This window comes from Phymastichus coffea, unplaced genomic scaffold (genome assembly GCF_024137745.1).
Source record: "Phymastichus coffea isolate CEN01 unplaced genomic scaffold, Cenicafe_Pcof_1.1 PCOF00183, whole genome shotgun sequence".
NCBI classification, from domain to species: Eukaryota; Metazoa; Arthropoda; class Insecta; order Hymenoptera; family Eulophidae; genus Phymastichus; species Phymastichus coffea.
In genome coordinates, this window is record NW_026706994.1 from 86,788 (window position 1) to 113,420 (window position 26,633).

At 36.8% G+C, this 26,633-nt stretch overlaps 1 protein-coding gene across 1 annotated transcript; it reads left to right on the top strand.

The window, feature by feature from the left end:
* The first annotated feature begins 5,984 nt into the window (after window positions 1-5,984).
* On the top strand, window positions 5,985-9,063 carry LOC131673531 (serine/threonine-protein kinase RIO1). Its single transcript, XM_058951578.1, has 5 exons — window positions 5,985-6,289; window positions 6,644-7,647; window positions 7,728-7,936; window positions 8,003-8,347; window positions 8,439-9,063. The coding sequence occupies exons 1-5, from the start codon at window positions 6,237-6,239 to the stop codon at window positions 8,538-8,540; spliced, it is 1,713 nt and encodes a 570-aa protein (XP_058807561.1). The 5' UTR covers window positions 5,985-6,236; the 3' UTR covers window positions 8,541-9,063.
* The last annotated feature ends 17,570 nt before the right edge of the window (window positions 9,064-26,633 follow it).

Below are 26,633 nucleotides of genomic sequence, written 5' to 3' on the forward strand. Positions count from 1 at the left end.
GCATCGCTTTGCGTTCACGTACAAAGTAAAAGTACGTATGTGTCATTCTCTTCTCTAGATCAACAGTAGAGGGATTTTAAATCAATCAGATTCTTGTACATGCTACTAGTATTCTTATATTATTGATAATTTGTTTAATTGTAAAGTGATATAATTAAATATTTGTTGGCACCTAAATCCGAGTTCGACTTAAGTGACAGTCGGTAATAGAAGAATTGAAGATTTTTCCTATTGTTAATAAGGTTAAAAATTATTTTGGACTAAAATTAGTATAAATTTGTGATAAATTAGAAAAGTTTCGAACGCTATATACTACGAAACTTAACGCAGTGGTATACAACTAAGATCAGTGTACAATATAATTTGGACACAACAAGCTTATCATTTTGATGCATTGAATCGACTTAATTAACTTCAAATTGAGTTCTTAAACAATTTTAAAAAGACGTTTAAAAAACAAGAGAAATCCCTTGAGCGATTGTTCTTAGAAAACTTTATTTTATGATGTATATTTACTATAAGCACGGTAGCGATGTTAAATCTTAATTTTTACATGGATTTTAATGATATTCAAATTCCTTATTGTTTTTAACGTCAAATCCAAATTATACTCAAGTGAAGAACAAGTAAAAGTTCCTATCAAACGCAAAAGTAGAAGATGCAGGCTAGTGATCTTTTAGTATTTCATTAGTTTAATAGACAATAGGAATATTAGAATTAGACGTAGTTAATATCAATTTTTATTGGTCAACATTCAGTTATTTCGAAAAATCATGAAATTTTACAGAAATACGGAAAAACAGTTCGAAACGTTAGTTAATAAAATCTTATTCTGTAACTCACTTGATCTATAGTTTTCTAAAGTAACTGACTGAGCTCAACATATGACATGTTAATACAATCAGATTACGATAATATCGATTCATGCATAAAAATTAATAAAAATGAATTGCATCAAAAGCAATTCATTTATAGTACAAAACTTGTCTTCGGCTTGTCTTCTACAACTTTCATTTCGTCACTAAAGCTTCTTCGTACATCTTCTCGGCAATACACTACTTTAGATTTGCATATATTGTAATATTCAAATTGATTCTAAAGTAAAAGAAACTGAACCATTTCTTTGTAATCTAGAATATAGAGTGTAGCTTCTGGAATAAGAAGATTTATGACTATTTGTGAGATTTAGGAAAGAAAGCGTTAGACAAAGGAGAGCAGTTGAAGTCGAAAGATTGGTCCTGGAGTCGAGGGTGAGTTCATTTGTTATAAAGCCTCTACAAAACGTATATAGTATTTCTTTATGAACTATATATTTAATATAATTTTGCATTCTACCAGTTATTATATTTCATCCGTCTATTTAATCCGTGCACTTGTATTGTGGGGTGTGGAACATACATAAGAGGATCAAGATTTTAGAACTTTTGCTAATTTTAGGTTGCTAAAGAAAAAGAAATGTTTCAAAATTTCGTTTGAAACATTTACGTTATCTTACGTGTTCATTATGATAAATAAATGTCATTCCAATCCACATTGCGGTTACACATTTAAGGTACCACCATCTAAAGCGTAAAATTCATTTACAAAGATGAGAAAGTTAAAATACTTTTTGAAGATAATAAGCGGTACATATTGGTACAACTATTTATCAATTAATCGTAAACTTTATTTAAAATAAGTCCGTAATATATTTCTAATAGTAAAATAAATAAGAAATAAAAATGCATGAGTAGACGTTATCTATTCATGCATTTTTATTGGTGGACTTCGAGCATGATTCGCTATTTGATACCTTTTTATTTATATAATTGTTAGTATTACCTAGCACCTAGGTACTTGTAATTGTTAAAACTAAAGTTTTATTGGTCTACTCAAAATCCACTATTCTACTAGTTAATGAAAATAGAAGAGTTGAAACACAGTGAACACCAAAGTTGAGATATTCGAATTCGTTCCTATCAAAATTGAAAATTAAAAGTTTATTTTTGTTAGTGCTTACTATTATGATCTATTATCTGTGAACCAAAGGTGCTTTTAATAATAATAAAATAAAAGAAAAAGGGCATCAAAGTGCGGTTATAGCTATGGAGAAACGTAACCGAAGGCAAAATTCATAATATCTTTATATGGATGCGTGCAAATGAAATTCTTACAACATATACCTGATTCTTTCCGTAAAGCTCAATGATACATTTATCTAAACATGTTAGAATATAAAAAATCACATTTTAGAGCGATTGGTTATCATTTATTGTTAATAGAAACGTTATTTCAATAAACAATAAGTGTTTTTAATTTGCTGCGTAATTATTGACAGGATCAAAATATTTACATACAATTTCCTAATAATTGACATATGTATAAAGTGCAATTGATTACGTACAAAAAAATTAACGAAATAGATATTCTTTGTGTCGTTATAACTATTCCAGCACGCCATATAATAATTCTATACTAATTATTTATTGGTTACGTCTTAGCTTAATGTGGTCTAGAGATGGACGTGGAATGACCCATCACTTTTGTGTCAATCCCGTCAGGAAAAGTATTCTATACCTTGTTTTCTTGAGAACCATCGTGCTACTGCATTCTAAAGCATTCACGTTTTACTTCCGCAGTCGTAATGAAAGCCTATAAAAAACCAGGGGTTCCGTATTTGATCTTACTAAAAATAGATGAAATCTCAATTAATATTTCATCTGCAAAATTTATGTTTTCTATTTTAAAATTTCATGAACATCAAATTGGCGTTGAGTGAAACATTCGGACAAATCTGTTATGACCTTATACGAAACGGAAAACCCTCTAATGAGATCTCAACAGATATTGTATTCATGGCCCCAAAGAATATGAGATCTTGGAAAAAATCTTATAATACTTTTTGAAAACAATACTAATTTGAAATCAACGAGATTCCAATTGAGATCTCATCTAACAAATTCATTAACACCTACGTTTGATTGTAGTTAAAAATTGTTTCAAACAGTATGACTATAGGTCTGACGCAAGTAAAACATCGTCCGAATATAATGTGGATAATTCATACACCAATGCACATTGCCATTATTTAGTGAGTCTTGAAAAATATAATTAATAATCTAAGAGCAGTTCGTTCTATGTTTGTCTAAGAACAGATCAGAATCGTCTTGCAGTCCAACGACCTAGTGGTTCTTCGAAAGCTAACGTCTGTCAACGAATATAGAAGCAAGCATCCATTTTCTTTTTTTGGAACTATAAGCTACCTGTCCTCTTCTCTCTACACAATTAGGCATTACAAGGAAATTGGAGTTTTGTCAAGTCCTTTATAAAGTGCATGTTTAATAATTAACCTCAGAGTTGACCCACAGCCGTCCGATTCGTGAGTAAGTACAAAAGAAACCTAATTTTGTCAATATCTTCCAAATTCGATTCTACTATCGAAACATCTACGTTTCGATCCGTACACAATGGCGTTACAGCGATGGACCATTTTGATTCATTATCTTAAATGGTACTTTATTATTTTTTTCAAGTTCAAATTACGCATAACGTTAGGAAACTCCAGCGCTCGAGCATGCGTATGTCTATTTCGCTGAATATTGTGGTTCAATCGATATCTTCGCTGATTGTCAGATTGCTGATTGGGCGCTGGTCCTGTACAATTTTACTTGCATTGATTTACTGCTGGTTAAATTTATGTTTTTATTTTTTAGTATGCTAGCAAAGACTAAACACATCTTGGCGTATTTTAAGTCCATATTTCAGTGAGCCCTGTAACAAAATGCTTTCGACGTCGATTGATGACAATCAGCCACATTGGGCATCAACATTTTTTCTGTTGTTTTCTCTTTTCCCTATTACGATTTCCGACCAGGCGAACGTAAGACAAATGTAGCAAGTATCGCTCAGACAAATGTTGAGAACTCAAGATTTCGTTTTTCTCGATCGAAAAAATAAACATTATGTGATTTTATTTTGCATACATGCGTTAATCTAACTAATAATAAAGTGGAACCAACTTACACCTATTAAAATGAGTTTATCCGCATTGAAATCGATATAACCGTTTTAGATATATGCGCGAACATGCATAAAAAAAATTCATGTCGAATACAGAACTTCCTCCCTTTTTCGAAGTTGACAAAAAGGAATATCTGGTATAAATATTAAAAGTTAAAACTGCCGTAGCATTCTTTCGCTAAGATGCAAGCCGAATTTTCATAAACTTTGGTTTGTATGAATTTTGCACTACAACTTCACGTTAATCATCAACTAATTATATTATTAGCATATAAAATTTTTAATTATTGAGATTGGAGTTTGAATCAGCAAAATTGGGTCAATTCTTGTTAAAGAGGTTGCCGTACTACTTCATTTTTTTTTTTGAGGTTGCGGGAACTAGTATTTTGTATTACGTATAAAATATTAAAAAATAAATTTAATGTAATAATATCGTTTGAAAACGGTGAATATGAGGATTGACTATTAAAACAGAGTAATTGTATGTTTAGTATATTGTACGCGGCAAATGTGACTTATACGCCGCCAAGCGTTTGTGTGCAGTGATAGTACGCACAAATATTCGTAAATCCTTATTGACAATTTATACGTGAAAAATATACTAATCGCAATTGTTTTATTTTCATTATTATTATAAAACAAGAAGAAAGTCGTATTTTTTTTCAGAGTGGAGACAAATATTTATAAAAATATATTCCTACATATACTTTTTGGTGTTTGCACTATTCTTTGTCTTAATATAATAGCAGTACTTTGGAAAATAGATTCTCGATTAACGGAGCGAAGTGAAGGTAAAATGATGGTACACGAAACGAGATTTCTTTTCATGAACATGTGCTTTTTCGTTGTGCAATCATAATAATAGCACAAAGTTACAACTTTACATGCTAGAAGTTCCGTTGTCGTGTAGTTAATGGATAGGCCATTTTATTTTATTTGTAATTAATTTTATATTACTGCATATTCAAAGATTCATTATATCAGTATAATTGACTATTGTTATAACATTACACAATTTCCAGTAATATTCAAGATCTAAGAATAAGTGGTTGATACAAGTTGAATAAATCCAATACATTATTTTCGGTAACACCAAAATGTAAAGACTTAAAGGTTTATGTTCTGAGAAATAAGGAATGGATTCAATTAATAATATAAATGTAGAAAATCTTTGTTAAAAACTCAAACAAACAATTATAAAACTCAAATGGCACACGTTGCAACATTTTGCTACATATAGTATAATATAGAGTACACGGCCTATTCCAAACACGGTTATTACTGTATATATACTTTACTTTAACTTACTCAAGGGGAAAAAGGGTGGTTATTTCATTTCCCGCTTTTCCGAAAGTCTACAATGACTGTCGTTAGGATAATCTATACTAACATACATATTATGTGCAAACACGTATTTGACAAAAATATATCAAAGGTTTTTTAAGCGTTATCACAGTAATTTGAAGACTTTCGACATAAGCGCACATCAGCGGTCGCCGTTGTAGTGTGGTGATAAAAGATGCTTATAATGATAATAAGCACACCTATATGTTTCATCTTTTCTCACATTCTACACAACCACGATACATCTAGATGTTAAACAACGATTGATTTATTCTCCTCGAAAATCTTGTTATACGCCTGACGTCCGATATCTTCTTACATAAAATTCCTTATACAATAGTTTACTTATGAAATCATTTGCCAGAAAAAAATGCCGATGAAAATGGAGGAAAAAGTTTTTGGCTCTTTCTGAACTTTGATATTTAGTTTTTGGAGTCAAGTTATCCTTCTCCAATATTTGACATACGCGAGAGTCGAAGAATTGGCCACGCCCTCAGCAACTCGTCAATAATACTTTAATAATGTTGATAAACATTTACAAAGTGTCGTATTAGATATAAGTACCAAATGATTCAGAAATTCTTATTATCGTTGTTAAGCCAAACATCAAAGAGCTATAAGATATTAGTTTACGCAAACTATATGGTCAGAGTCATGCTTATATACTCGCTTGCCAGCAACCATCCAAGTCACGCGATGAAAACATACAGCAACTATATACATAAGTCTGTATTGTGATTGTACATATGTTCGCGCTTGCGGACACTGCGAACTACTAGGTGTACTTTTATTTAGGAGGCGACTGATCTTAACCTCTAAACGATTGTCAGCAAAAAGTTTTTATTTCTGTAATTTAATTATAATTTGATTGTCTATTTTAAACTTTTTGACAAATGGAAGAAATCGAGGAGGGTCAGTTCAGCGATGCTGATGAAAATGACTTAAGGTAAGTTGATTTATAATTTTCTGAAACCAATATGAACCCCTGTTTATTTACCTCGTGTTATTTTTCGTATTATGAAATTTTTCTGTAAGCGTGAGCGCAAACTCTTCGAATAAAGTAATAACAACTAAAATTAAGTTTGTTGTTATTAATACAGTATGCATGATTTAATATTACTACTATTTCCATGCATTTAATATAATGCATGTTTCAGTACATTAAGCAAAAATGTGAAAAATATTACAATAAATTGTGAAAACTCTTGAAATACTAAATAAAATATTGAATAATCCAAGATTTCATAATTTGACCATTCCAATAAGATTAATGTGTTTTAATTTATTTATATATTCATAGACCAAACACACGAAAAGGTCAACCAATTTTTCATAACATATTACATGAGAAACTAATCAAAGTCAATTTAAATTCTGATGATGATGAACCTGATGATACTGATGATGAATATAAGTATGATTGGAATAGCAGAGATGAAGGAATTGGACAGAAACATAGATTCAAAGTCAATTCACAAACTAGAAATTTTCAAGGATGTTCTACCAAAGTTGCAACATTTCAGCCATCAGATAAATTATTTCAAAGATATGCAAATAAAATAAACATAGAAGATTATGAGTCATCTCTAAAACAAAATGTTACAAATGTTTTGAATGAAAAAACTAGAAGTATGGAAAATAATAGAATAAGAGTGAAAGATAAAAGTGATCGTGCTACTGCTGAACAAGTTATGGATCCTCGAACTAGAGCTATTTTAGCAAAAATGGTAAATAAGGGTATTATAGGTCAAATAAATGGTTGTATCTCAAGTGGAAAAGAAGCTAATGTTTATCATGCAAGATCCAAAAATGGAAAAGAATTTGCAATAAAAATCTACAAGACCTCCATATTAGTTTTCAAAGATAGAGATAAATATGTTACTGGAGAATTTCGTTTTCGACGTGGTTATTGTCGAAGTAATCCTAGAAAAATGGTTCGCACATGGGCTGAAAAAGAGATGCGAAATTTGAATCGCCTACAGCAAGCAGGAATCAAAGCACCAAAACCAATTATGTTGAAGAGTCATGTTCTACTGATGGATTTCATTGGTACCAAGGGTTGGCCATCTCCAAAATTAAAAGATGTCTTGTTAGAGCCTTCAGAACCTAGAAAACTTTACAGAGAATGTGTGGAAATCATGTGGAAACTTTATAATAAATGTAGATTGGTCCATGCTGATTTGAGTGAATATAATATTCTTTATCATGAAGAATCTCTTGTGATAATTGATGTATCCCAATCTGTTGAGCATGATCACCCAATGGCTTTTGAATTTTTAAGAAAAGATTGTACAAATATCACTGGTGAGTATTCATTGCTATGTTGATTTTCATATACCAATACAAACTTGTGCATTGATAAAACTTGACTAAAATATTTATAGAATTCTTCAAGAAGAATAAAGTGGCTGTGATGTCAGTTAAAGCCTTATTTGATTTTATTACTGATCCAACTGTAAATGAGAAAAATATTGATGAATATCTGGATAAAATGTCACAGATGATGGAAGGCCAATCTATTGAATTGAATCCAGAGCAGCAGATTGATGAAGAAGTATTCAAAAATGCTTACATACCACAGAGATTGGACAAGGTACATATTAATGATGTATATTTTTTTAAATTACTTTTGCATTTATAGCATTATGACTGTTTATAGGTAATAAATATTGAAAGAGATATTAAGTTGGCAAAATCTGGAAAACATGATCTTGTTTACAAAACATTAGTTGGATTAAAAGCAGATTTATCAGAGCCAGCTTTAGTTCCTGAAATTTTATCTGGAAAACCTCATGGTAAAAGAGTGAAATTTTATAAGAGAATTATTGAACCAAAATATGATGAATATGATTTAGAGACTAATGATGAAGATTCAGATGAGAGTATTTCAGATAATAGTTATGAAGGAATTGAAAGTAACAGTGGAGAGGAAGGTGAAAACGAAAAAGAATCTAAATTCGTAAATTCAGCTCGTCCTAAACACGAAACTAAAGAAGAAAAGAAGGTATATTCAGATCAGTAGACATTTCACATTTTTAAAATAATATGATCCTATTTTATTGTTATATTATTTTCATTATTGATTTTAATTATAGGCTAGGAAAAAAGCCTTGAAGGAAGTACGAGCACAAAATAGACAATTAAAAATGAAAAAACATACAAAGAAGCGGAAAACGAAAGCTTATAAGAAAAAATAAATGTTAAATGTGGCAAATGTAATTATTGTAATTAATTATGTATTTTATTTTTTCTGCTAGACAATTATGGCCAGATATCTGTAAATTTATACATTGGTATATTTTGATATTTGTGAATGAGAACGTATTTTGTCCTCATGTAGATATATCACACGAGAGTGAAATTGTTTGTTCTGCCGATTTATCGAATTCTAATTTTTGATATAAGTGCAAAATAAGTTTTTAATCGTAAATCAAATTTTTGTGAACGAGGTATAGATAAAATTAATAATCTATATAATGAACTGTACATTTTTACTCTAAAAATCGTTTTTAAGTAAATTAGTACTTTTTTCAAAATTAATATACGATTCGTCGTGACCATATGTACGCATATTCATGACTAATTCAGGCCGTCATAATATATTTGCGCAAAATATTTTTGAAATAATTAATGAAATCTGAAATGTTTTAATTGACACGTTAGTAAGAGTATGTGTTATAAAGAAAATCAGAATAATAATAATAATGGCCAAATAAACGTTCTTTGATAATTGTTTTAATTTATAGTCCTTTTCTTTACTCCTTTACTCAAACTATAAATTACAGTTATAAATATTTTACAATTTACATACTTTTTCAACTCACAGTATTTAACATTCAAAATTTTTTACTGTTAAATTGATCAGTTAAGCTGAGCTATTCACATACAAAATAATTTCAATGTATAATTGTATATTATAATTTATTTATTTTATTATTTTACTTCCGAACGAGAACAGACCGAACAAACTTGTGTTCGATTAACGATTGCAATAACTTTAATAGTGTTATACGCTTAGGAATAATCATTTGATCGATTTATATTAAACAGTATATGTTTATTTTCATTTAGCTTGCCCTAATCCCACACATTCTCACAATTTAGAGTCTCTTCTGGGATAAAGGCATTTTTTAGGCGCAGTCTTTGTCTGCAATAAAACGAAATTTCGTATTAGTATTTCAAAGACTTGGACAGTTTATTTCGGTTAGAATCCGAGTAGTGATAAGCAATAGGACATTTTTCGAGTGCTCTAGGCGAACTTAGAAATGCACTTTTGCAATTAGTGCAAATAATGCATTCTCGCTATTAACTAGTAAACAGTAATCACGGTTCAAAGGAAGTTAGAAAGATACTGATAGGGATGGGGGATGTGTACAGGTGCCGTAGATGAATACGTCATGCTTCGTGGTTTTTCAAGATCGTAATTAGCAGGACATATTCATTCGTCAATAGATTTTTGGCCAACTCTGGAGTGTGGCCAGGCTCGCAGACACCAAGGGCGGAGGAGAGAGAAAGCGTCTCAATGCTAATGTCAGAGTATGGGCTTTTATTAGCGCAAAGGTTACAGCGAGGGCGTCGAACGCCTGACAACTTGAAGGTGTCGGATGGTGCGCTGCTGCACCCGGCTCAAGCAAGCTGGACTTGCTTAGAAAAGCGGTGGCCGGAACACAGCAACTGTTGCTAGCTCGACGGTATCCTCCCTTCTGGCTTCTGTGAGGACCATCGCTCCTTTTATACACCTCTACCGGTGTGGTGTCGTCCCCATTTACGGCTTAGGCTCGAGCCTTCGCCGCAGCTCATACCTTAGGGCAGCTTAGGAGGGGCGGATTAACTTCGTCCTTCGCCCTAAACCGATTGTTTAAATCAAAGGCACTGGTCGCACCTTATGTCCAGATGATGGCACCGATCGGATACCAACCGTCACAGATTTATAACAGCAGAAATATACATATCTCACCATTAACAACAGAAAATAGGCATAAGCAGTTGTTGACTTTTGAGTGAAGTTTAGTTATTTAGTTTAGTCAAGTGGACGAAATTTTAATCAAACGTGTGGAATAACATTTTTTCCTACAAAACAAATCCATTGGAGGATTGAGATTGTATATCAAACCACTGACATAGAAGAATCGTTATTATTTAAAGCACTTGGATCATGACAAACGCGATACGATTCTTGAAAAATAGATATATCGAAAAATACGAGAATAAATTACACCAAAACAGAAAGAAATTCTTTCGGGATTATGGGAAAAGGAATACTATTCATATTTAGATAGTTTATTTAACACATATTGATGTATGAAAACAAAATTTTTTATTATGATTTTTGTAGAAAATGGCGGTGCTACAGCAGATCTGCGGAAAAAAATTTTTTTGAAAGTGCACCGCAGGCGCACCAATTCTTCGAAAACCGTGAGAGCTGGAACAAAAAAATAGCTATCGAAGTACATAGGATGTTTTATTTTATTCCAATTTTTTTAGAAACTGTACACTTCTGAACAAAACGTATGAATGTTCGACAAAAAAATAATAGTAAATTGTTAATAAAACAAGTAATTTTAAGAATGTCAAAAGACGGCTACGTACTTCGATGGAGAATATATTTATGAAGCTACTGTCAAAATTACAAGTCGATCCATGCAATGATATTGAAGCTATGAAAGCGCCAAGTTCGAAAAATTCCATTTCGAGAAAAACGCGTTTAAAGTTTTCGGAGCATTTAAATCCTTGAAATTTTTATATACCTCTAATTTGCGATGCCTGTACCATACATTTCGCTAATTTAAGAATGTCTGATCCCTCTTTGTCCTTTCTGGCTGATTTAAAGGATATCCGGGCCTCTCTGGCATTGTCTATTAAGGATCTTTCGAAAAACTTGATACGATGCCCGCCCGCCTTCACGCAAAAATTATAGCAGTTCGATTCGATTGTCAAGCCCAAGTATTGCATCAGCTTCATGACACTTGAAAAAATATCATTGTAGATACTTGTAACAATATATACTGAGGTATCGAGCACGTCTTTGCCACTGGAGAAATATTTAGGAGACACAGACCAGATAGTTACATTGAAACTTTCGTTGCTATTTTGTGTGAAGTCACCTAAACAACGCGTAAGCAGATACGCGACTTTTCTCAAACTCATGTTGCTTATTCGAAAATTTGTACAATAACAAAACACGTTATTAATATTTGAACGAAAATGTTCAGAAAGAAAATAAAGCGTCTGCACGGTGTTGCTTAGTAACTGTACTAGCTTACACACACACACCTCTTCTGAACTGGAGAATTGAACCTTTTGTTGGAATATTACATTACGATACAAGTGCGGGAAAATATATTCTTGTCTCGTGTGGCGTTTACGGCCGAGCGAAGCGAGGGTGGAAAGGTACACGAGACGAGAAACTCTTTCCCGAACATGTGCCGTACCGTATTTTTTGATACGACGTGTGGAAAGTGCGATTTTCAACGCATGTATTTTGCCGGGCGTGCGGGAAAAACGCACTTTCCGCACGGAATGTCGAAAACGTAATTCCACTAATCGACCTGTTTTTGAGATTAGGAACGAGGACGCAATTCCTAGCTGCGAAACATATGCGCGCGACGCCCAAATATGGATTTTCCCCAGCGCCGACGCGGTCGATTGTAGGGACCTTATAATGACAGACGTATTGGCCCATGTGCGCAGCGATTGCGCAAGACGATGCGATTGCGATTTGTACAACGATTACAGTTTAATTTCTCTCTCTCTCTCTCTCTCTCCCAAAATTATCCGTCGTCCCACACTTACCCCTCTATCGACCTATGGTTCATGAAATAGCTAATTGAATGGTTATTTTCTAGCCAAACTCACGTCGATCCACCTTTATACCTTTCCTCTTTTCAGACCGTCCTTCTGTAAAACAGGTGCCATTCGCGTCTTTACTACTCTTGCTACTTTTATTATTTTTTACTACTTTTAGTATTTTGTTGTTCTTATTATTTTTATTATTCTCTATTACCTTTATTGTCTTTATTATTTTAGTATTATTTTTCATCTTTTATTATTGTTAATTTTGTTGTTTTATCTGATAACTCATTTATATTGTTCTTTATATATTTTATTTTACTATATTTTACATATTTTATTCTATTTTTATTTTTACATATATACTCTTAGAGTTTACTGTTAATGCCATTGGAAATTCGCTGCTCACCGTATATACTACTCACGCATTTTCACGTAATTCATCTTTTTCAAATAGTTAAATGCGTTACTATTCATCCTTGTATCTCCTCTTTTTTCATGTTTAAATTTTGTTATTATTTTGTTATGTACATTTTCCAAACTGCCAGACGGGGTTCCACCTCAATGGCGCAATAAACGAACTAATCTAATTTAATCTCTCTCTCTCTCTCTCTCTTTCTCCTTCTCGACGTGTCTCGACCTATTAACGTGGTCGGGCGCATTAGACGTATCCGTTGCGATGAAGTCGCACTACCTTATTTGCATCGAGGGCTGAACCCTGGTAGCCATTCGACCTCACGGAGAGTAATTTACACCCGGGTAATGCAGGTTAGATATGTACGGAAAGGAGGGTTGATGAATCCTTCCTTGGACCGGTTGACTGGCGAGCTGAGAGGGTAGAGAGGGGGGAGAAGGGATAAGGGTAAAACACGCCCGGAAAAATATGTTACGCATGCGACTGGCTCTGAGCGATGCATTGCGATCGGGGGCTCGAAGAAACAGAGTAACACGTCAGTTTGGCTTGGCTTGCCGTTTAAGTAAGACCGAATATCCGCGAAAGTCTTTCTGTGTCATTAAGAACACGCTGATTTCTTGTAAACTTGTCTGTGAGGCTTTTCCCTCGATTTTGTTACGATATAAGTAAGCTCAATAAAGACAAAAAGATATAAATCAACTAGAAAAACTATTACTCCATTCCCTCACCCTCGCCCCTTTTAACACCTCTTTTAAATTTTATTTCTGCATAAACCTAATTGAATATGGTTTTTAAGGATCTAAACTATAGTTTAAGCCAAAAAAGAAATCGATTTTTTGAAAATCCTAGCGTGGTGTTACCTTTTAACTGAAGTTTTGATACGTTTTTATTATTTTAACTTGACAGGCTTTATGGTGTAAATAAGACTGTAACAATTCGTAGTGGAGTTGAGGAAAAAATTTCTTGAGCTTGTGCAGTATCTCTTTATGCCAAACCTTGTTAAAAGCCAGGGCGTGATCCAGAAATGTACCAGTGCAGTATTTTTTATCTTCGATGGTTTTTCTTGCAACAGATACCGTTCTGTTTACTTGCTCAATCATGACGTGGTTACACCTGAAACCGAATTAATGGTCAGGGATAAGTTTTCTATTTATTATTCTTTGGTTAATTCCAGCTAGGATTGGTTTTTCAAAGATTTTAGAAAGTGCTGATAAAAGGTTAATTGGTCTATGTGAAGTTACCGGTTCTGGTTCTTTATCGGGTTGAAAGGGGTGAGGTGAGCAGAAAATAATGGTATAAATTTTCATAGTTTTTTTTTTTTTTTATTTCGGTTTACAAGCATCAACTCCCGAGAGCAAGAATGAACGACTTGCGCGCTTGCTGGCTGGACCAACAGTGTTGGTTCTTTCATGCTCTGCCTCGCACGGCGGAATCCTTCCGCTAGAGGCGCTACAGGTCTTCGGCAGGAAATGTTGGGGAAACTAACAGATGATAAGATCTGCCAGCAGTCACACATGTCGCTCAATTTTTTACATAATTTACTTCACTAAATATCTTATCTAATACCCTGGTTCATGTGTCGCGCATATGGTTGTCGCTTGGGTCGCAGCACGCTTACCGAACGAAAGATTTTTGAAAACAACCGCGGAAACCTTCTACCCTTCTACACTCAATCCGGACGCGAGTTTCTTCCGTATTTACGCAACTTACGTAACGCTGATTATGCTCAACTCTTCAGCCTCCAGGAGATAACTCCTCATAGCTGATGGGGCATCACGGCCACGAGTACGCCTTCAAAGCGCTCGCGCACGTCCATGAGCAAGACAAGGAGCGGCAAAAAGACGAGGCACGTGCATCCAAGCATCACGGTTCCTTAATTTTAAACAACCGTGCACGAACTCTCGGCGTTTCTTACACGGGTGTAGATATTAAAACCTGATACCTTATTCTTAATAATCTCTTTTTTATTTTGTAGGCTATTTTAGTGGATGTGATTTGCTGTGTTCTATTTCTATTATACTTATTGTAGTAGAGCATTTGTTAGTAGTTTCAGTTAGAATTACGTTGAGTGAGTTGATGATACTTTCTACATTATTAGCTTGTGGCACGTTGGTTTAGTGTCGAGTTCGTAGACTCGACGCTCTCGCGGAAAAGTTCTCGTTGGAGTTGTAGAAAGGAAATTGTTGTCTCTTTCGTGCATTGAGCACCCGCCTTGCGTACTCGATTCGAAAATGAGTTCGACAATCATTTAGGTGAGAAATTTTTAAGATTCAATCAATGTCGCTCGTTGAAGAGATAGGCGCATTGCCTATTCTCGCGGAACTCAGTTCTCTAGCGAACTCTCGTTTGGTCAAGGGAGGGAATTGGGATTTTGTCAGAATCTTGGTCCCGTTGGAGTCTCAGTACAGTATAGATATCCACGGAGATTTCCAAGGTCCGACCAGATAGGAGGACCAAGCGAGAGTGCCGTGCCAAGTTCGCAATTCACATGAGGCGCGTGGTGTTGTTCGGTCCAGGTTCCTCCAGTGGAGAGGGTATCCGCCTTTGTCATCCCCTCTCTTCTGTCAAATCCCAAGTCGGTCTACCCGACTGTTACAAGCCGTTCTAAGAGGAACGTTGCACATTATGCGTTCCTCTATGTAAAGAGCATAATCTTTCCAGTCGATGTTATTGTTATTGTTATTTTATTAAATACTTGGTGGTATAGAGTAATTAGTACCGGCGAATGATCTGATGATAAATCTAAGCCTGGTGACACTTCAAAATAATTTTTGTTTATACCTTTTACTACAGCAAATTCAATCAAATCCAGAAGCTTGTTTATATCTGTAGGCCAGTATGTTGGTTCTCCAATGGATATCGGAATGTAGTTAATTTTTTTGTAGTATTTCATAAAGTACTCTGGTAACTTTTCCTATCGAGAAATGGACGAGCAATTTAGTATAACATTTAATTTATGAATGTAAGCTTTCTACTTTATTGATGTTATGTTTGGAAGTTTCTACATATACAGTAGAATTCTCAGGTATAATTAACAGTATTAATAAATATCATATAAAATTCGCTTGAAATTGACTAACTTGGGATTTATTTTTCATTTAAAGTCGCTTTATTTTCGACGGAGTGGGGAGAGCGAAATAAGCACAGGGACAGTAGTACATACACGCGCACCCGCTTGCACATTATATATATATATATATGTGCGCGTGTGTGTGTTGTATGCGTGTAAAGCTAGGCGGTATAGGTAGGTAGGTACGAACGGTAAGCAGCTCAATATCTTGACGGTCGTGTATGTTGACTCGAGTACGCTAAAGATCAAAAGTATACAGTCGAACCTCGATAATTCGAACACGAATAATTCGAATTTCTTGATTATTCGAACTCATGTGTCGGTTCTTTGTCATTCCTACATTTATGCATGTAATAAAATCCGATAATTCGAACTCGGATCTCTATAATTCGAATTTTCGTTGTTCGATTTTTGAAATTTCCGATATTTAAATGGATAAGATTTAAATTCGAACATTTAGCAGCGATGATTCCAAACTGATAAACTGATGAGAATTCGAATTAATGGAGATTCAGAACATGTTCTGTTAGCGCGACCTACGAACAAAACCTAGACGATTACGAAAAACGTGCGCTCATATCGTTCTGTTAAGCTCATCCTGTACAGACGTTTGATGAAATGCTGTTGAAAATCCCAGTATTTCTAAGTAAACTTTTTACGCAGTTTAAATAATAACAAGAAAATAACATACATAACACATACTTAAATTAAACCCAGCCAACATGGCTACAAATACTCAATTAGTGCAAATAACACCAGCAAAAAATTATATAGAGAAAACAAGTAAAGAAACAACAAAATGAAAAATAGTGCTAAATAAAAAACCAAGAAATAGCCCAGAAGGAAATAGATCATTTAAGAAAAGACAAACATTTATTAAAGATTATTGGCTTGGTAATTCCAGCAATGCAGAAAGAAAAAATTACATTAATTTTTTTTTAGGTCGCTGTTCCGTACGACCGAGTATAATTTAACCGTGGTTTGCTTGCAATGAAATCAAGATGCTTGTGTCAAAATCGAAACTCGTGCCGACGATGACGTGTACCTGAACGTCTTAATTGTCATAGTGTGTTTCTATTTCAAATTTCTCTCTTTGTCCCATGATTCATAGCCGATGTTGGGGACAGATGAGCAAAGTAACGAGGAATTGAATTTAAATACAAATTTATATATCAAACACATTTTAATTGTAGATAGATGATAACAAACACAAATTACCAATACAAAAAATTAAACAATAAAAAGTAAACATTCACACATGCATACACTTTGTTTTACAAACAACGAACGATACAAAAAACTCGGGTAATCTTTAAATCGCACGCGCGCTAATTAGCCAAAGCTAATGACTTGCCTGGTCAAGCCCTGAGGTCCGTTTGACGTTGCTTAAAAATTTTCTAGTAGAGGCCGCGCCCCTACCCCTTCTCCCACGCTTTTCCGTGCGGTCGGAAGTAGGTGCGACCTATAGGGTCCGTTGCTAAATCTCGGTGTCTCATTTTTTGTTCTATCTCTTTCTCTTTCTCTCTGCTTTTACTCGCGGGGCGCTGAATAGCCTCGGATTAACCCACGTGTTATGTCCGAGCCGTTAGACTGAATTTCCATCTGTAGTAGTCTTATAACAGCCTCAAAACAACAATTGTTTTGAGCTGCTAGCGTGTACGGCCCTGGCTACTGCGAAGCATCAACCAGGCACGTTCGACGAGTCAAGCAGAGAGTAGATTAGAGATCTCGCGCGCCGAGGTGCCCATGGCTAAAGGTGCCATCACGGTCACGACGCTGGCGACAACAATTGCCCCTCGATACAAACAATTTGAAGGGCGAATCACCAGCTGACCCCAGACTCCCGACCAGACGATGTTTTAATCAGACCCTACTTTACTCTGCCAGGCAAGCCGCACGCAACATTCAATTTTCCTTATAATTTTTCTAATTTTATTAAACATATTCCAATTAAACTTTTGCCCGAGTTTGCGAGGAGACCCTCAATATCTTGTGCGTATAGCACGTTGTTTCTTTTTTTAAAAACTAAGTAACCCGAGAAGTCTCGACCGTTTGTCACGTACATATGTCGACCTCCTGACGGGCACGTCTGATACCTCTGCCCGCCAGTTTACGACCGACAAGGATCGTCGTTTAGCTAGAAACCGAAAGGTTTCCTGCCATGATTATCGCGGCCGCATTTGTTTGGCAGATGGGAAGCACGCGACCCATGCTTCGCTCTCTCTTTGGTTTCTTATGACAATGCCATCCGCAACAGCCGATATACAATACAACTTGTATACATATACAAAATCCGATAAAGCCTTCGCTCTCGAATATACGACCGTACAATCAAGTGTTGCCGAGCCGACACTCGAAAAATTCTTCGGAGAAGAAAAAGAAATTGCAACGAAATGTACGCGATTATGCCATCTTTTAATATTGTCTCTGTGCTTTTTTAGATTAAGTTTGGCTTGTAAAATGACAGGCTTTTTCCTCTCAGACGGCGAGGTTTTTTATGCCGGCCATTTATTTAAGTTTTATTTAATTTTAAACCGTTTCACGTTTTCTCTGCGATTGTAACTTGTAACCTTCGTAGTATTAATCATCTAGATATAAGCTGAATGAGTGAACGCAATCATAATTTTATTGGCGAAAATTATTGTAAACCGAGCGATGAAAGCTATGCAGAATGATACCAGCCGACGCGAGCTGAATTATAACAAACATAGAGTAGAATTTGATCGAAAGGAGAACCGTACAATTGCCACATGTCATGTTTAAACAAAAAAATACAAAAAGCTACTGCCACCTGCTCTCAAGCTCACAATTCGAATCGCATGCACATCCATAGATCGGATGGGAGCCATGCATACCGCAATATATGCGACCTTGAACATTTATCGTGCAAAGGCACACCACCTTTGAATATTTATCGTGCAAAGGCACACTCTCATTTGAGCATTTTTAGCGTGTAACATTACACCATCATTTGAACGTTTAAAAGGCCGTGCAAAGGCACACGATCAATTGATAGAGCGCGAGCAGTATGGTGCGCTTAGCTACGCGTATAGTCTAAATGATAAGCTAAAAACGAAAACTGACGCCTTCCACCTCTAGATCCCTTTAAGGGGAAGAAAAGGATGGAGGAGAATAATGCTTTGGTTTCTCGGCTCGTTCGGCAGGCATAATTCAAGCATTGGTCAGAAAGCTCTTGGCTATCAGCGAGGCAAGTTGTCTTTTCGTTATTAACTCGACTTAAGCGCACTTATAATTTCCGATCGTCTAAAGACATTATTTATTTTACAATTTGATTTCATTTGTTTACTTATAATTAATAAATACTAATAATTTTATTTGTCATAATAATAAATTAGATATAATTTTGTAATAATTGTTTTTATTCACACTACTCTTATCGCGAACAGTTGCTAAATATGATTATGTAATTGTTTTAATTCAAACGGTTACCTCAAGGTAGTTATAGGTACATTTAAAGGTCAAACTTGGAAAACAGTCGGAAAAATATGAAAAATATGATGTATAGTATGTTGTTGAGATCGTTAAAAAAGAATAATGTTTTTTAGATTGCTGAAATAGATATTTTTAGTTTTTATCATTTAAGATCACTTTAATATTGTTTTATAGGTGTTTGAGAGTCTTTTAAGAGCAAACTTAAAAAAGATCGAAAAAAATTCTTAAAAAAAATCTTAAATAATATCGGCCCATCTTCGAATTCCCTGGTCAACAATTTTTCATCATTTGCTGTAAAGCTTATTTAAAGCTGATATCGAGTAGCGTTTCTAAATCTTGAAAAGATTCTAAAATGTAAAAATCCTTGCTCAAGCCGATTTCTATCAAACTGAAAAATATCAGTACTTTCATAGTCTAAATAATCCTGAACATACGAAGGTGCTATTTCCATCTGATAAACACCCAATGTTATTCGATGAAGAAAATCAAAATCATATTGAGGGAATTCTATGATATCGTTTTGATTTATTTCTTGCCACATAGCATGTCGTCTTGCCAAATTCTCTGCTTCTATTCTAGCCTGTATGATATTAATAGAATTTGTTGTATAAGTAGGTTTACAGAGAGAAAGACTTTATATTAGAAAGATTGGTTTATTTAGTTTGCTAGTTGATGACAATATGACAGTTTTAGGTTCGGGTCGAATAGGTTAAATAGATAGAAAAAGTTGAAAGTTTGTTAGCAGACCCTGAAAAAAATTTATGTTGGATTCGAAACAAATTCAATACATGATGTTTGTATGACCCGAAAGCCCTGTCCCTTGTTCTTTCGCTTCAACGCAAAGGAGAAAGAACTCTTTCTTTTTTGAATTTTGTGCATAAATTATATTTAGGACTTAATAAAAAATGAAGGAACGACAGAGGAAGTAACAAATAAAAAACCATTTAGGAACCAAATTAAATATAATTTTGACTCGAAGGAAGAAAGCCTGTCGCCAGGGAAAACTCCCTCGAAAAAAAAAAAAGATTACAGATAATATTATGTGATAGTGCTGTGTTTGTGATTTTGTATTTGTTGCGTCTATTCCTATAGGCTGCAAGGCAGCGGTTGAATGGGTTGATGCAGTGAATGTTAGGTATAGGCTGTGAGGCAGCGGTTGAATCGATTGATGTAGTGAATGTTAGGTATAGGCTGCAAGGCAGCGGTTAAACGGGTTGATGCAGTGAATGTTAGGTATAGGCTGCCAGGCAGCGTTTAAACGGGTTGATGCAGTGAATGTTAGCACGCCACGCTAGAAGTTAAAGAAGAAAATAGCTTTAGGAATGAATGAAATAGCGATAGAAAGATCGAGATGAAGAGGTTTGAGAAGATTTCGCGAATTGGGAAATGTACGTATCATGACCGCGCACGCAGACAATTCACGCATATACATACTTCTTTGGATTTATTTGAAATTATATGATTTGGTGAAAACTGCACGACACAACAATACTGCACTCACGTATAAAGGAAAATTTAAATGCGGTGGAACGATAATAGCTATTAGGGGTGAGTATGAGGAACAATAATAATTATGTGTTAGACTCGATATTTGTACAGACTTGTATATATTTGAATTCGAATTAACAATTAGATTTTGGCGTGGCTAGCAGCGGTTGCAGAGCGACTTGCTCGTTCGAATCCAAATCTTTTTCTGACCGTCAATGCCTGGTTGACGCAGCATGGTTCACGCCCCCGTTTCCCCTTCTTCCCTCGTTCTGTCTTCCGCTTTCTTGTTGTTTTCCTCTCGTTCATATTCTGTCTTTCTCTCTCTCTCTCGCCAGCCTGTTAGCCTAGGGGAGCCTCTGTGCTGGCCCTTTCTGTCTGTTTTATGACGACCCGACAATACCCGAAAACCTCTGGCAAGACTATCGGTTTCCCGTGGGGTCTAACGACCTCCAGGGACTCATCCCTCGGAGTGGTATAATGGCGTCCGGCGACGATACACAGACCTTGCGTACGCCCGCGGTTATTGACGAGAGTGAGATTTATAAAGACGTGCTGAAATAAGAAGGCCCAAACGGACAATTTCCGGCAATTTAGTTTACATGTGTTCGGTATCTGTCGTACATGTTTACAATTTCCGCGGCTTTCTTTGCTCCTCTTTTTGCGACGAGCAGAACAGAATAAACCGACAAAAGGCGAGAGTAGATGCAAAGTAATTTATTCGATTGGTTCGGTCAGCGTTGATGCGGCACACATGTAGTACAGATGCGGCCCGCCAACCCTCTCGTACGGCTAACGGCGGAACGCCGGAACCATTTTTTTACTCGCGCTCGCCCGCTCGTTGTCTTGCCATTAGGTTTCCTTTCCCTTTCTTAAAGATTGAAAGAGAGAGGGAGAGAGAGAGATATGAAGCGATATTCGACCGTCGTTTACAATAGCAGTGAAAACTGCTGGTTGATTACGAAATATATTCGAGAGCGAATATAACAAGTCCGAAAATGCTCGGTACTGAAATTGAACTGAAGTAAACCCAACCTTTATCCCCCTTCCGACACGCGACCCGGTGCGTGTGGGTAACCGGCGAGGTGCGCGGGTGCGCGCGCGTGTAGTTTTGACGTGCTGCAGTACCGAACAATAAAGAGGCGGCGGAGACAACAGCAATAACAATCAACGAGCGAGTTACGAGTTGAGGTAGCAGTATTGTGGAGCGAACGAGGGAACGAGAAGGAGGAAAATAGCGACGACAATAAACGTCAGCGAGACGGTCAGCGGGGAGCACACCAGTGACGTCACGGTGCAGAGCGCTCTAACCATCGGAGAGACAGAAGGTCGAGGTCGGTGCCGTGTTTTTTTCTTGTCTCTCTCTCTCTCTCTCTCTCTCTCTCTCTCTTGCATGTTTGGGCGCCAGCTTATGGCTGGTAGCACGGCAAATCTGCTGGCTACCCGTTGGTAGTCTATCGACGGAAAGTGTTTGTCGGGCATTGATTATAATATTTAGTTTTCACAAGGGAATCGGCAGGCTGACCAGCCACTGATTCATCTTCGCGTTCGCGTTTGTTATTGTGCCGCTCGTAGTGTATAAGTCCGAGGTCGCCGTATTGTAATTGTTTGTTGACAATTAAAAAACTAGTGTGTTAATCCACTGTTGTGTTAATTCGCCGCTGTATCACTCCTCATCCCGATCTCGAATCTGTGCGTGTAACGTGGTCATGCTCGACACGTTATTCAGTCGTGGGTACGTCTTTTGCTTCCCGAATCCCCGAATAAATAATTTGTGCGGACGGTCGCGAGCAACCCAGTCGGGTACGGCCGGAATTCTCCGTTACAAGTTATATAGAGTTAAGTGAAACTCTATATAAATATTGAAAATAAACGGCTTTCATTTTTAGTCGTTTTCGACTAAACACATGATATCTTCTTCCTCCTTTAAGGAAAATCGAGCTTTCTTGGCTTCTTGGGTTTACAGGAACGTGGCAGTTGAACAGGTGAATTTTGTGTCATTTGTTTAGTTGGAGACGTGCTGAAAACATCTGGTAAACACAATGAGGGACGAATTTCAACTGGTTAAAAGAAGGTAGTATTTACGGAGTCGTAGCTTATGAACGAAGTTGATATCTTGGAGTCGACGGGATTATGACCGGAATTAATAGAATAACAGGGGGAGCAATCTCAGTTTCATAAAAATGAACTCGTTAATGGCCTTTTTCTTTTAGTTGCTGAGATTGAACCGAAGGGACTTTATCGTGAGTTTCTTTTTGAGATTTGTCTGAAACAATTTGATTACTGTGTCGCTTAAAGGTTTTATTATTATGATTGATGTCATAATGGAGATTTCCTAGGCGGGTAATAATCGTTCCCAGAATTCACTTCTCCATCCCAGGATTACGAGAAAGAAAGTACACTTTCTGAAAGGGTGAGAGCGTTCGGAAAGTTGAGTTGAAACAGTTCTTCTGCTTTTCAATAATTTTCTGATGCGGGGAGTCTGGTCGAATAAGGTCGAGTCGCGTGCGAATATTCCGACCTAAAAATAGCTGTGCAGGAGTGTACCCAGTCATTGAGTGTGGAGCTTTCCGGTAATGCTGTAAAAATACGTTTAAGTCGTGATGCAAAGTGCTTAGCCTTGTTTTCATTTTGCTCAGCGCGTCTTTCATTGTCCCAACATTACGTTTGGCTTGTCCATTCGTTGACGGGTGATACGGGGCAATCAGTTTGTGGTACTTGACTCTACTTGTCTTCAGAAAGGTTTCAAAGTCATCTGAAACAAACTATTTACAGTTATCAGAAACGATTGCTGTTGGTGTACCATAATTAGAGAACAAATCCTCAAGCAGCGCAATGGTCGCAGAAACTTGTAGTAGAATTGGTTATCTTAACTTTAACCTATTTATTGTATGCGTCGACAACAACTAGGAGCATTGATCCTGTTACTGGACCGGCATAATCTATGTGCAGTGGTGTGCACTCTCTCCCACGGTCCTTTTAGATACTCCCAATGATATTGGCAGAACAGAGCTGGTAGGTGAACAGTTTTTGCGCATGCAGTGCAAGATCTGGCTTTAGTTTCAATATCGGTATTTATTCCTGGCCAGTAGACAAATAATCTTGCGATGCCCTTCATTTTGACAATTCCCAAATGAGCTGTATGCAAGTCTTTCAAGATGTTCTGTCTGAAAGTCGGGGGAATAACGACTCGATGCTCAAAAGTAAGACAATTGGAAAAGAGAATGTAATTAGCTTCTGGAGCTTTGTAGCCGTAATTTGATAGATTTTTTCCTTCTTCGAGTAATTGTACCATCTTATCCGAACCCTCAAATGTAGATAATCTTTTCGAGTATCTCTCGCAATAGCAGCAGCATTAATTGGAAGCTGATTCATTTGATTTAGGATGAAAATATCAAACCCGTCGAGTTCGCCAAAAGATGAATCGCTCTTTACGGTTTCTTTCTTATTGAGCAATAATATCTTGTCAACAGAGTCGTATGAGGTTGGTAACGGAGCTCGAAAACAATAGCTAGCGTTCTTATTTGCATTTATTGGTTTGAATTCAATAGTGTAGTTGAAATATGCTAAGTAATCAGCATAGTTGGACATTCGACTGATACAAAGAGTCAGCAAAGATTTCTCTGGGTGCAAAATTTGTGTAAGCGGTTTGTGATCTGTAATTAGTGTGAATTTTCTAGCGTAAAGATAATGGAAGAATTTCTGTACGCCCCAAACGATAGTCAGAGCTTCTTTATCTATTTGGGGGTAGTGCTGTTCAGTTGCTGTCAGCGTGATGCTAGCATAAGCAATAGGACGTTCTTGTCCATTTTTATCTTGTATGATAATACAGCGCCAAGACCTGTTTTACTTGCACCAACAGCGAGAAGTAGCGGCAGAGATGGATCTTATGACATCAGTATTTGTGGCAATATCAGTACACTTTTGAGTTGAGCATGTGCCTCGTCAGTCTCAGGAGTCCATTAGAGCGGCTCGATAAGAAGCAAGTTTCGGAGCGGACGAGCGATTATGGCGAGATCTGGAATAAGGCTGTGTAATAAGTAGCTTTTCCGATGAAAAGCTCTAATTCTTCAGCAGTGGATGACTTTGGTGGGTCACGAAGAACTTTGATGAGTTTATCTGACTTATGTATACCAAAAGCATTGCTCTTGTGACCTAGAAATTCGACAGAACGAGCTATGAAAATACATTTTCCTCGATTGAGACGAAGTCTGTGTTGTAATTTTGTCAGAACTGCATCAATTATAATGAATAAATCTTCAAAATTACTAGTAAAGAGTAGTATGTCGTCGAAAAAGTTGAGCACGTTCTCCAAGCCTTGAAGTGCGCCTTCCAACCCTAAAAACGTGTTGGGTATTTCCAAAAATAAACGTGTTGAGTCTTCTCTACATGTGTTCATTGTTTCCATCGTACCGTTACGCTAATCCCATCATAAACGAGTTCGGCACGTCCGGGTTTTCCCTAATTGCCCGGGCCGCTCCGCCCGCAGCGTTGGGCAATAAAAAAAGGGGACTCTCTCTCTCGCTCGCCGCTGGCCCTCGAGTAGCCTAACTCCGCGCGGACTCTCTTCGCTACGCTCCCGCTAATCTCTGATTGGATCCTGCGAAAGGGACCCAAAGAGAGAGGGTAGTTTTCCCGCCTTTCCGCGCTTTTCGCCATAGTGGCATCCCCAAGAAGACGCCACGTCAGAACTTAGTCTGGAAAAAGAGTTCGACCGGAACGGTAGCCAACTATTACGCTCCTTCTCGTGCGCATCTCTTTTTCTGCAGTTATACCGACGCGCGATCGCTAACACATTTGTGTCGCACCGTCTTCGACCGCTTATATTCTTGTGTGTGCTCGCGTGCTTCGAGCAAAACGCGTGTGTTGTACCGCAGTGTGTGTACCCCTTTGACGACCACCGCAAAGAGACTAGCGACGAATCAACTCGCTGCGCTAGTAGAGGTGACTTCAGTTTCCTCTGGGGTGCTGTCAAACCCCGCGCCCTCAGATCGGCAACTCGGTGACATCGCAGTAAGGGCTGTACCCGTGTCCAAGGCATTGGAGCTGCATGCACCTTTCATACCTGGCAGCACCTTCTCCCTTCGCTCGCTCAATCATTGTGTGCGTGTGCGTCGTCCAAAGGTAAAAGAGCTCTCGAATTCTAATAAGTGAATGGCCATTCCACCGCAACGTTTGTAAAGGCTCTGCGAGCCTTATCACTTCGCATCAGCGTAATCAATTTGCTTTACTCACTCATCATAGTAATAATAATAGTGCATTATTTTGTAATTCCAATCTCTTATCAATTACTGTATTTATAATTTGCTTCGCCTTTGCGGCTTTTTTCCTTCTCACTTCGAGGAGGTTTTTTATGCCATTAAACAAAATCAATTTACTAAAATTTTATCCTATTATTTCGCACAACCCATACACGCTGCCTTACCTCACCTAATTTCATCATCATTAAATTAATTTGTTTATTACGTCCTACGCAAACACCTTGCCTGATGTCGCCGTGCTCTCAGCTTCGCCACGGGCAGCTCAACTTCGACTTCCCGCGCGGCCAGGTGAAGTAACAGGTACTTCCTCGTCCTGACGACCGGCAAAGGAGATTGTGGGTCAGCACGCCCCACGCCTTGGTTCAGGGGGAGCCAAAACGAGGAAGCCCCCAGCGAGGAGCTAACGTACACCTTCCCTGCGTCTGGGAGATAAGTACCGATAAACGGGCTTCGGGCTGCAACGCGCATTGTTGAATTAATATACATCCTTTCGTGTTATTTCGATTATCGAGCGTCCAACTCCGAATTCGAAATGTTTAGAATTCTTGTTTACCGTCAGACTAATTGATATTGCGTCACGATCTTAAGAATAAATAAAGGGATAAGCCTCTTTCCAAGTAATCATTATTTGTCTATATATCAACTTGTTTTACTAATATCCTTCTTAAACGTTACCATATGTTAAGAAAATTAACGAAAATAGATGTTAAATTTGAATGGAGAGAAGAACACGAGAAACATTTTCACAAGTTAAAGAAATGTTCAGCAAATCTTCCTACTTTATCTTATTTTGATCCAACAAAACGCAAGAGACTTA